The sequence below is a fragment of the Podarcis pityusensis genome, assembly GCF_964106645.2.
Source record: "Podarcis pityusensis genome assembly, chromosome: 5".
NCBI classification, from domain to species: Eukaryota; Metazoa; Chordata; class Lepidosauria; order Squamata; family Lacertidae; genus Podarcis; species Podarcis pityusensis.
The window spans coordinates 40,306,862-40,319,835 of record NC_138032.1 but is presented as its reverse complement, the minus strand read 5'-3'; the positions used below and the strand labels follow the sequence as shown (position 1 = coordinate 40,319,835).

At 42.6% G+C, this 12,974-nt stretch overlaps 1 protein-coding gene across 1 annotated transcript in view; it reads left to right on the top strand.

The window, feature by feature from the left end:
• Positions 1–12,314, top strand: part of HS6ST1 (heparan sulfate 6-O-sulfotransferase 1) — a 184,886-nt gene extending 172,572 nt beyond the window's left edge. Inside the window, exon 2 of the mRNA XM_081008444.1 lies at positions 4,815–12,314. Within this exon, the coding sequence (XP_080864570.1) occupies positions 4,815–5,523 (709 nt within the window). The 3' untranslated portion in view covers positions 5,524–12,314. The remainder of the gene's footprint in view (positions 1–4,814) is intronic.
• The last annotated feature ends 660 nt before the right edge of the window (positions 12,315–12,974 follow it).

The window sequence follows — 12,974 nt, the reverse complement described above, 5'->3', positions numbered from 1 at the left end:
TTATCACGGGCTGTTAGCACCAAGGATAAACACTCTGGATTAAAGCAATGCCCTATAGCTTGCCATACAAGCAAAGTTGAGCTTGGCATAGAGGACTGTCTTATTCCTGAGAAATATATATATTCTACCACACTGTTAATGTTTGTTTAAATAAAGCTTGAGTTTTATAGAGGTAGGAGTTTGACAATTCCCTAATGCGGCTTCCCTTTCCGTCCCAGTTTCTCTTGACAACCATGAGGGACTAAAGTGGAAACATTTAACAAGATGGAGCCTCATTAGGCTATGGTTGCAGGCTACCAAAAGAGGATGTGTAGAGTGCCATAGCTCAGTGGTAGATAACCTGCTTTGCAGGCAAAATGTCCCTGGTTCATTCTCCAGCATCTCCAGGTACGATTGGAAATGTCCTCCATCTGAAACACTGGAGTGTCCCTGCCATCCAGAATTGACAAGACTGAGCTAGATGGACCAGTGGTTTGACTTGACAGAAGACAGCTTTTGATGTTCCTGTGTTATTCCTACATGAAAGTTCTTGTGTGAGAGGAAACCTCTGTTGTCTTTTTTGTCCATTAAGAAAATAATGATCTAAAACACCCTTCATCCAAAAGGGATCCAGGGCAGTGTCCTGTAATAACATCAAATACATTATAATCAAAGCACATGCTATAAAATAATAAAAACTAAAAGAGAAAAACCAAACGTAGCCCTTTTAACATGGCTGAGCAAACAAGGATGTCTTAACCTTGCTGGAAGCCGCCCAGAGTGGTTGGGGAAACCCAGCTAGATGGGTGGGGTATAAATAATTATTGTTGTTGTTGTTATTAACCTGGTGCTGAAAACATCCTAAATAACCAGTCTTCATGTCCTCCTGTAGTGCATAAGATACGGGGAGTCGGTTCAGTGGTCGCATCTGAAAGATCAGCACCATGAAGGGCAGAGACCAGCCCTGCCAATACACCCACAGCTATGGAATAGGAAGGATTAGCATACAATATAGAAATAGTACAATCCTGTACATTTCTACTCAGTAGTAGATCACTTTGGGTGCGATTCACATAACAAACCCCATCAGTGGAAGCCCTGTGCAAGGGCGAGGAAAACATGCTCAGGTAATGTCAATACAAAGCTAGGACCAGAGTCTCTGTGCCCTGCAGTGGCTGCCTCGTTCTTTTAGAACACATGGTTGTGTTTCCCTTTCCGGGAAACCCAAATCCCATCCTGCACCATGTATTGATCACTGCCAGAAGTTCCATATCTGGTTCAGAGCAAGTCATGCAAACCAGTTTAGAAGCAATAAATTTCCACATATTTGATAGGTGTATGGGATTTATATTTTACTTAGCATCCATCTGGGGTTTCTTGACACAGGATTTGGATTCTTGTGCGATTGTAATCATCATCCACTGCCAGGTGGTCACCTTTCACGGCGGAAAACCCTAGCTCTAGGCAGGACTGCAGTAATAATAAAATACTGCCTCTTGGAAGAACCAGGGTGAGAAGGGGACGACTTAAAATTATATTTGGAACTTCTAGTCTAAAGACAGATACATCCACCGGAGTTCACCCTTTTTAAAACTAAAAGGCTATAATGTTTAGAATCTGTCGCTCACTCTCGCTCTCTGGAACATCTGGCATCAGTCATCACTTTCCGGTGCCTTCCGTTGTCATATTTTATCCCTGCCTGTTAGGGGTTTCTTAGCACTGATCATTTAAATCATAGCTGCATCCTGGTCAGAGAAGATGAATCATTATTATGGGCTGCTATTAAATGGAATGAGAAAAGAAAGAAACACATGGGAAGTTGACCCCCCCCTCCACCCACCCTCTATGGTTACTTATTAGACAGTGCGACATCCTTAGCTTGGTGAGAGCCTGAATAGCAAACATTCCTATTTGCTCTGCTTACAAAAGCAGAAGTTGAAAGACATGCACTCTGGACTTCCTCCAATGCCCATTAAATGAAATTAAATTTCTGTCAGTGTGACTTCAGCAGGGGGAACGATGCATTCAAGACCCTCGTGAATTACCGTATTGGCCTGAATATAAGCCTCACTTTTCCTCCAAATTCCGACCATAAAAAGTTAAAGTGTGGCTTACATTTGCAACCTTACGGAATGCAACCAGGAGCGTGGGGCAAACTGTGCCAGGAGCACGGCAAAGCGGCACCCGCCCCATGTGTAGTCCCCCATCCTCTCCCCCAAAGCCAGGAAGGGAGAGAGAGAGGAAAGGGAAAGGCCACTGGCAACGCAGTGCGACTCCCCACCCCCACCAGCCAGGTATGCAGCCAGGAGCAGCGAGGAATGGAGCAGCTTATATTTCAGTATTTTTTCCCTCTTTTTTCTTTCTCCCCCCCCCCCCCCAATTTTAAAGGTGCAGCTTATATTCGGGTGCGGCTTATATTTGGACCAATATGGTATTAAGAAGTAAGGACATACCATTGTTTGCAGTTTAATTTCTTTGCCAGTGTCTTTGGTGCACTTTTAACTGAAATGGCTGCCTTGTGCAGCAGTGAGCATTGCCCAGGAAAAAAAGTCACATTGGAACTGTTGGCAGGTGGAAAACTTACCTGCTGGTTTTAAGAAGGGCAACTTTTTATTTTATTTTTTATGTTGGGCGTCAAGGGCTAAATACAACAATATACATCACTAGATAATTGGTGACCTGCCTCCGCCAGAAAGTTCAAGGTCATTGGGAAGGAAGCTCTGTTTGAGGTGATGAATTGTGTGGTGCCTGATTCACACACACAAGTCTTTTACTTGACGTTGCACTCATTGCCCGATGGACATGCATGTGTCCTTAGTATATTTCCAAACAGTATAATATTGTCTCAGTCTACTTCAGCATTCAGCCTGTTAATTTCTGTTTGCATTTCTCAAGCAATGCTTTCAGCCATGGTGTATCACAGTCAGGAGGAAAGTGATTTGGGGTTGGCCATATTAGAAAGTGTGAGCAACCATTTTCAGCCTTCACAGGCAACATTGGTCACATGCCAGTGGTGGCAGGCTACACTCCAGCCATGCAAATCCACAGGTTTCTTTCTACACATCCATGTCCCACATCTCTCCATCCTCCCTCCAGGCAAAAACACTTAGGGCAAGTGCAGAGTAGGCCATGGCCAGGGGAGATTCCAGAAATGCTGTAGTTATGCCTGGGCACTCTGTGTGTGAAGTGTGAGTTATCTGAGTAGTAACTGTTGACCAGTGCTCCAGAGTGAGTCTTCTTGACTGGATTTTAAGGTGCATGGTAGTCTGAAAGGCCAGTTGATCCCTAAAGCAAGCAAGCTATATGAGGGTGGTAAATCATTTGAATTCCATTTATTTATTCTGACATTGCAGTATGTTGCTGGAAACAAATACAATGGAGCATTCCTGAATTTTTTTTGGGGGGGGGGAAGACGGAGATGATTTCTGATTAGGGGAATGTAATGCTTTTGTACGTAAGTGAGTTTATCAATGAGATTCTTATAAGAAAGAGGAGACCAATCATAACTGCATTTAGATATTGGTCTGTTTTGCACTTCATGGTATGCCATCGTTCAAAATAAACTATGGTTTTCTATGAAGCTGCAGTCTGCTGGTGCATGCTGCTTCACATTAAGCATGAAGTGCAAACCATGATAATTGGAAACCAAAGCTTATTCTTGACTTTCTACACATAGATTGTCTGGAAGAAGCAAACCATGAGCACTGATTCATACATTATGCTAAACCAGCACTCTGGTTTGCTTTATCCTGACTGGAGACATGGATGAATGAGTGAGGACTGAAGTGTGCATGATTGTGCATTGTGAACCAGTATGTTGCTTACAGCAATAATTTTTGGCTGAACATAATGTGCAACCTCTGGGAGGAAAAATATGAATCTCTGTTTGGGGAGTAAATAACCAAAGAATTGGCTGGGTTCCTGGATTCAAAATGTGGGGCTAAACTTACTCCTCCAGCAGGAGAGAGCCACAGTAGCAGAGTCTAAACTCACAAAAGTTAAGCAGCAATTAGCACAACACATGTCTCATTCTACAGGAGAGCCAGCGTGGTGTAGTGGTTAAGAGCGGTGGACTCGTAATCTGGTGAACCGGGTTAGATTCCCTGCTCCTCCACATGCAGCTGCTGGGTGACCTTGGGCTAGTCACACGTCTCTGAAGTCTCTCAACCTCACTCACTTCACAGAGTGTTTGTTGTGGGGGAGGAAGGGAAAGGAGAATGTTAGCCGCTTTGAGACTCCTTCAGGTAGTGATAAAGCGGGATATCAAATCCAAACTCTTCTTCTTCTTCTTCTTCTTCTTCTTCTTCTTCTTCTTCTTCAGCTTGTTAGACCCTTTTGTCCCTTTTAGTCTGCTTGCAAACATCTATTTCTACCCCTCTTGCAATGAACAGACCCCACACTGTTAAGTATGTTTAAAATGATTTACTTATAAAACATTCCAAACATCAGATTCATGCATTTATCTAAGCAGCAACAGTGAGAACACAGGCAGAATGCTCTTGGGTAGGAAAAAAACAGTTAGATAACTTCAAACATGTGCTGTGAACGTGGAGCTTGCTTAGACACATCTTTCTCGGTCATTTTCATGGCACGGAGAGCAAGGGAACAGGAAGTGGGGGTGTGTGACTTAGCTAAGTCTAGGAATCCAATTCTATTGTCTTAACCCCTTCATGCACCAACTTGCACTCATGCATAGTTATAGTTGACTGCAATTTCCCACACAAAGCAGCTCATTGATTATTGTCCCATCTTCTATATACGCTAGGCCTCAGAGCGCCAAACAGTTATATTACGATGTGTATAGAATCCTTACATACAATTCTTCTTTCTTACAGGAAGTTTTATTACATCACTCTGCTGAGAGATCCTGTATCCCGTTACCTCAGCGAATGGAGGCACGTCCAACGAGGAGCCACCTGGAAAACATCCTTGCACATGTGTGATGGCCGGACGCCAACCCCCGAAGAGCTGCCATCATGCTACGAAGGCACAGACTGGTCAGGCTGTACTCTTCAGGAATTCATGGATTGCCCATATAACTTAGCCAACAATCGCCAAGTGAGGATGTTGGCTGACCTGAGCTTGGTGGGTTGCTATAATATGTCCTTCATACCAGAAAACAAGCGAGCACAGATACTGCTGGAGAGCGCGAAGAAGAATCTCAGAGACATGGCCTTTTTTGGCTTGACAGAGTTCCAGAGGAAAACACAGTACTTGTTTGAGAGAACTTTCAATCTGAAATTCATCAGGCCGTTCATGCAGTACAACAGCACAAGGGCAGGTGGAGTAGAGGTGGACAACAACACCATAAGGAGGATCGAAGAACTTAATGACTTGGACATGCAGCTGTACGACTATGCAAAAGACCTCTTCCAACAGCGATACCAGTACAAGCGGCAGCTGGAGAGGATGGAGCAAAGGATAAAGAATCGGGAAGAGCGGCTTCTTCACCGGTCTAACGAGGCACTTCCCAAGGAAGAGACGGAAGAGCAAGGGCGCTTGCCTACTGAGGACTACATGAGCCATATTATAGAGAAGTGGTAGCCTTGACGGAATTTTATACTGAGAACAGGATTTTAGGGTTTCCATAATAAAAGAACATGGAATTAAAAACAGCAACTCTTATTTAAACAAAAAACAAAAAAATGGTCTGTAAAACAGAAGGTAGAATGCTTCTATAAACAAAGGGTCTTTTTACTGTTTCTTATAAGACCAATGGGGTTCTTAATAAAATAAAATAAAACAAAAAAATATTAAGGAATCAGTCCTAGAGAGCTCAGAGTTTAAAATGCACAAGCGTAGGTCCCCCAGCTCTGACGCCAAATACAGTGTAATGTTTCATATCCTCCTAGATGCAAATCTAGAGGTCACGGATAGTAGCTTTGTAACCACTGTTCTCCCTTGGTAAGAGTAATTTGATCCTCAGAAATGTCAAATGTTTTTCTCCCTTGCTCAAGCGAGGTTTTCAGTTGCGAAAGTCATAATAAATGGCAGCGAATTTGCCAGACGGTGACTTCCCTCCAGTTTCAGCTGCTTGGCTTCAAATGGAAAACCATGGTCAAAAAGAACAGAACAGTATCAAAACAAGCAATCAGAAAGGGAAAGGGGAAGTTGAGAAAGAGAAACATTCAAGGAAGCAAAATACAGCCTGGACCGCATATCAAGCACAGAAGTTTGAATACATGGCACTGGTTGACCTGCATGCACACACTCCCAATCCTACACACTGCACTACCAAAACAACTGGTGGGTTTGTGCACAAAATATTCTCAGCTTTTACCTCATGGGCAGTTATTCAAATGCTAACTACTAAATCCCACATAAAACCAAACATGGGTTCTTATCACATATTCATGAAAACGTCCTTTCCTAGAAATAACTGGGGGGTGGGGTACACCAATCTCTGACATTTAAAAGGAGGTGGTCCATGATGTTCCCTTCAAACTGCTGATCACCACATTGCTGGCTGTTTTCTTGCTTATGTTTATGCTTCAAAACACTCTTTGCTTCTAGTGGGAAGGCATTTTATTTGAATTGGCACAGATACTACATATTCAAAATGCTCATTGTTTGGCATTCCATGCTGTCCTCAGTGCCCACGAGTGGTAGTATAGGGCTGCACTTTAAGCATTCAGCTGGACACAAACTCCATTGATTTCAATGGGATTTAGAAGCAACTAACATTTGCTGCATTGCATCCACCAGCTGTAGGAGTGCTGCTTTGTTGAACTTAAGAGGCAGTGTTACCACTGTTTTCCAGGATGAGCAAAGCCTGCCTTGCCTTTGTCTTATTTTAACAAAGCTGTAGCATTTGGAAAACTGGGCATCTTGACTGATTCTCTGCTTCAGGCACTGTCTGGTGTTCTTTTCCAGCCTTCAATAACCACAATAATCCCTTTTCCTCTCTCTCTTTTTTAACATCTAAGTTTTGTTTGGAGAGCATCAAGTGATAATTTGATCTCCATCCAAAGCATGTGTCTTTCTTTTCTACTAAGCCTTTCTGAAAGGGGGGGGGGAGCTCAAGCAAGCTGTGTTTGTCACCTTCCTTCCCTGTTCCCTAGGATGCAAATGACTAGGTTATAGATGAAGTCGAAATAAGCTGGCAGTTAGGTTGATGCTCAATGGATGGACTCACTATGTATCAGAGAGAAAACTGGAAATATAGAGAGGCTGATATACTTGTTCACAAAGAAGCACTGTCATTTCCCATGGTTTGCAATGGATTTCCCTCTTCCTAGGCTACTCTTGTCTGCATAGTTGCCAAAGCTTTGGGTTCCAAACTGTAGTGTGTGTGTGTGTGTGTGTGTGTGTGTGTGTGTGTGTGTGTTTTTCCCCAGAAGGAGGGAAGCCATGTCTCTAGTATAGAAGCCTGCCTGATTAAGCACACAGAGCTTGTTATGTCTACGCATTCTCTACTGCCAGTCAGTGAAAAGGGACTTGGAGTGATATAGAAATTAAAAACCCAGTAAAAAAATCCCACCCCATGCAGGCTGATTGAAAAACCTGTCCTTTTCTTTCGGTGTTTCTCTGATCAGCCCAAATGCCCAGGTGCTCCTGATTACCCTACACTGAAAAATATGCAAGTTCTTAAGTACTTTGCCAGATCTATTTGTCAATCAGTGCTAGTGTGGGTCTTGTATGGGCCTGGCAGAGTTTCTAGGAATAAGACCTTCCTGTTCTCTGAGTGTGCACAGCTGGCTAAAAAGATGCCCTTGAGGTTTAGGAAAGGAAAACTATCTCATCCTAGTTATTTTGGGTTGTTTTCTTAAAAGCATTATTTTGGGTAGAGGAGGCTGCAGGTTAAAAATCCTACATTTGGGGATGAATGGCAGTTTGCTAAATTCCCAGGACACCTGTGCATTTCTGTAACTAAAGAAACCCTTTACAAACAAAAGCAAATGCTATTTCACATTTCCCTTTTCCCACAAACGTATGTGTGCAATGAAGAAGCAGCTGTTCTATATGCAGAGCATGTAGCTTTACCTAAAGGCTTTCTACTGTGCATTCATAGTTATGGATCTATAATATAAAAATGGTTGCAGCAGCTAATCCATATTCATAGCGTGAAGACTGGAGAGCCTGCTGTGTTATACTTTGCACAATTGGTAGCAGGTTCCAAAGGCCAAACTCTGCTTCCACATTTTGTGTGGTTAAGGATAAAAGTGGAGTGTTTTGTTTGTTGTGCCTAAATTTTATTTCCACAACAACCCGAGTAAACCTTAATGGATCTTGCCTGTGGAAATCTTAGACCTCTGGGGAGATCAGTGGTAGTCTTTCTCCAACATTTTCTTTGTGTAACATTGTGTTTTAAGAACAGACTAAGGAAATAAAACTACTGAATGTTGTTTCATCAGCTTCCCTTAAATCTACCCGAGGAAGGTGAGTAGGTGGGTGATCATTTCTGCTTAGACCTCCATACTTGCAGCTGGTGGAGGGGTTCCCCATTTCAAGTCCCAGCTTTGACATATTATCTCCTTCCCCTGAATTTTCCAGTTTACAAATCAAAAGCATTAATCTTAAACCATTACAGAAAGGCTTACTAGTAGGCATATGATAATTTGAACTTAAAAGCCTAGGTACCACTGAAGGAACTCAGGATGCAGCTAAATGGCCAAGGAGCTATAATAGAGTGCAGGAAGCAGAGGGAAACTGATCTGTGGCTTTCTCGAGGGCTGAGAAGAAAAGAGTGTGATAGAGTCTTTGCTTGGACACCAAATGCCCTTTCTTGGGTGGCTTTAGGCATTGATGGGCCTCCAACATTTTGGTGGATAGTGTTTCCACCCTTTCACCTCCCGTGTCATTTACTGAACTTTTCCTGTGTTGACAGCAACAGTGTATAATGTTTGCAGTCTTGGTGCCAGAGGAGTCTTGCAAATATCTACTGCAGCCACTGAAAATCAACATCTGTATTCAGCCATGTGAGTGGCTACTGCAGAAAAACACTTCTGGCTCTGGATAAACTTCTCCCCCCCAGTGCTCATAGCTTTCCACTATTGCAGTCCTTAAGACAGTAAGCAGGTTTTGTAGTGTCAGCCAACCACCTAAAGTCACACTGAAAGTGATTGAGCAATGGTTTTTCATGGAAGCCGTTTGGAGCAAAGGGCCAATGAAAGAGCTCTGAAGGAACAAACACAATATCTTTAAAGTACATTCAAAATACATTGTTTCCCTCAAAGTATTCTGGACACTGTATTACCCCACACAAAGTTACAATTCCCAACAACTCTTAATAAACTACAATACCCAGAATTCTTTGAGAGGGGAAATACACTTCAAATGTGCTTCAAATGTGTACATGCTTTACATGTGTGTACACAGCCTATGATAGATCAGACCCTAGCCTAGCAAAACATTTTCCATAAAAACAAGATATATTAGATGTGTTGTCTATCAACCATCACTGCAAAACTATTTCCAAAAGAAAACATTGTTAAGAATGCTTTCCAGTGAGTAACAATGCAGGATGAGGGTAGCTTTTCCTAACAGTGGTTGTACTAAAAATAAAAGTTGGAGCAAAGAAATCTTCACAAAAAGAGGTATTAAGTAGCCAGAAGAATTGCTGCCGCCTTTGCTTTTGATTTTTGTGTCTTACTTTTGCTGTGGTGTCTACACTGATTCTTCTGCCCTTATACGGGAGGGGTAGCCAACATGGTGCCCTTCAAATGTTTTTGGATTCCAGTTCCCATCAGCCTCAGCCAGCAGGACCAATGCTCAAATCTGATCGGAGTTGTGAGTCCAAAAATATCTTGAGGACATCATGTTGGCCAACACTTTAATAGAGAATGAGACAATGTCTCCTAGTCAGGATACATAAATAGAACTTCCAGGTTCAGAAGCAGCCGGCCTCCGAATACAATTTGCAGTTGAAGGCTGTCCTGCTTGTGGGCTTCTCAGAAGCAGCTGGCTGGTCACTTTGGAAACCAATATATCCATTTGGGTGGTTCCTCTGCTGCTAAAAAGCTGAAAGCTTTACAGGGATTGGTACAACTGGGCTTTTCTCACTCTCCCTGCACTCAGGAGCACATCTCCTGCACATCTGTGCAACAGGCAAACCAAGTCAGAGGAGGTCCATGCAATATTAGATTGTGGTGCAACCTGGTAAGCTATGGACCTCACTTCCTCCTGGGTCTGTCTGGATATAAGAGCATATGGAGGGCAATGGCAATTCTAACACATGCACACAGAACATGAGAGAATAAAGGCCAGTGTTGGTCCAGGATCCTATGGGATTCCAGCACAGCAAGACATTGACTTGGGAAGCAACTTTAGCTCAGTGATAGATTCATGCAGAAGGTCCCTGGTTCAACCCCTGGAATTTCTACTTTTTTGGTGGGGGGAGCAAGTGATGAGAAGGTCGTCTGCCTGTTGCCAAAAAACAAAGTAGACAGTGGGCTAAATGGACAAATAAGTTTGACCTGCTTTAAGGCAGCTCTCTCTGTTTCTTCTTCACTCCTCAGAAGCATTCTGGCCAGCACATGTCTGCTCTGATCCAAGGAAGAAAGTGTAGCCTGCAAAGCTTTGCAGCATCTCTACTAATACCTTGCCTGGATCCTGGGTAGCAGGAAGGAACTAGGCCAAACAATAGATTGCTTGATTTGTGCAGCAAAGTGTCACAATGGCATACACAGTATGACTCAAGCCCCACTTTCAAGGAACTTCTCCTTAGACAATTTGAAATACATGCTCATTTGGGTTTTAGGCTGACTATATCACCAACAAGGATGTTCAGAGTGTCTGCAAAGAGCTTTCCTTGGGGACCAGGTGCACTTGCAACACCTGACACCTGCAGTGCACATCCTCATTCAGCCCACTCTGATCCCTCAACAGGCATGGCTAATAGCACACTTTGCACTGTGCAGTTTCCGCATGAGGCTGTCTCATGAAGACACGTACCTGTCTAGGAGAAAGGCAGGCCAGAACTTTCACAATTTAGTGCTAAAGTGTCAAAGCTGGAAGTAAGTAAGTTATGCGCCTTAATCATAATGGGAATGTCAGTCTCACTGAAACTTGTAGATGCTCCAGAATAGCTATGACCAGGCTCCGGCTGGTGCTATAATGCCTTAAAATCCATTTCAGCCATGCAGCTCTTCATAGTTAATGATGAAAGGTAACGAATTAACGCCAGCACCACGGAAATCCTCATACTGTTCGTTCCCTCCACTGTTTTACAAAGCATATGCTTCAGATCGCAGCTCTGCTCAGTTTTCCTCTTTGTTGAATGATGCATTATCACATTCCACTAGCAGAAACAAATTCAAGGGTTGAATTAAAGTCCCTTAAAGCACAGAGCAATTACCCAACCAAATAACTGTCACCAGGAGTTGACTGCATGCACTCATGCGCTGATCCATTGAAAAGAGGCTGGGTTTTTTCTTTTTCTTTTATTATCATTTTGCTCTACCGTTAGTGAATGTTTTGGTTTCCAATAAAATCTGAAGGGCATTATATGCAAATGAGCCTCTGCCCCCACCCACCCCACTTTTCTCTGTGATTTCTACATTTCTCTTCCCCTTTCTCAGGTGCTTCTTCTACATGCCGAACTTGGGAGCCATGCTATGAAAAAAAAATTATGTTAAAATTATTTTCAAAGGATGATTTGTTTTGTACATGTTGGAGTATGTTTTTAACTTATTTTTATTGCCTCTTTCAAACTGCTTTTAAAGTGCTTTTTGAAAACACTTTCACTGTGACGTTCCTATACTCCTGTGTTAATCACTGGACAAATCCTCAGGCGTCGCCAGGCTTTGCCAACATAAATACTCTTGGAATCAAATGAGATCTATCTTGTGTTATGTTGCTTGCTTTGCTCATGTAGTCCTTGCTTTCCCCATCACTGCCTAAGAAGCACCAGGAACCGCATGGACAATCCACACACAGGATCCCATTTCCCTTCCTTGAGTGTTTTTCTCTGCCAAGGAACAGAGTGCTACTTACGATCTCTCTAAACCAAGTCCCTCCCTATTTTTCCACCCACTTGAGATCTCAGAACAGACTCTTCTGATCAACACTGACTGAGAGAAGATCCCAACAGTTGTTTTCCAGTGGACTAAATCTGTAAGGTCTGCATGTTCGCTGCAGGAACTAAAAGCAATGTTTAATTTGAATGAAGCAACATTTAAAGCTTTATATATTTATTTATCACATCTCTCTCTCTTTTTTTTAAAAAAAAGTGTTAATGAAAAGGAGGCCTGTTTCCTTTTCTTCTCAAAACCTATGACGAAAATGGACAAAGCAAAGTAAAAGGAACAGTCATCTAATTGTGGTTTTTTTCCCCTTTTCTTTTTTGTCTAGATCAAGACTGGATGTTAGCAGATTAAAATAAACCCTAAATGCATTGTTTGGTGTACATGTTATCTTTGTTCTGCCTCTCCAGGCTCTGTTTTTCATTGATTTGGCTAGTAGAAAAGTATGACAAGTCCCCGGGCCTCTATTCCAAGGGATGGAAGTTGCCCTGGTTTGGTGTGGGGCAGATAGGAACATGTTAAAATGGGCTATGGGTGCAGAACTTTTCACAAGTTTTCCTGTTCAAAACAGAAGTAGGCAGTATGCTTATTATAACATAGTTTGAATGTGAACACTTGGGTGCTGGGCGTGGGGGACTGTGTTGTTTGGGGTGTTGTATCCTAACCTTATGTGCCCTACTTTGAGAAAGCCTTTGGGGGGGGCTGAAAAGTAATACAAGAATAAACTTTATCCTAACCTTCCATTCTTAGAGCTAGCTTTGCACAATAATATTAATTGTCATTCTTTGCCATTGAACACGACAACCATTTTCTATAGACGTGTTAAAAATGACCACTCACAGTGAGCACATCTGAAAAAGTGGCTCAGTACTCAGGGATACTTCAGATACCAACTGTAGCACAATGAAGTAATGCCATTCGATACATCTACAACCTGAACACATCAACTTCAAAAAGACCGTCCCACCAAGGCGCTATGTATCATGTGCAAATGTGCATGACACAGGCAAAAAATTAAAGCACTATCCCTGC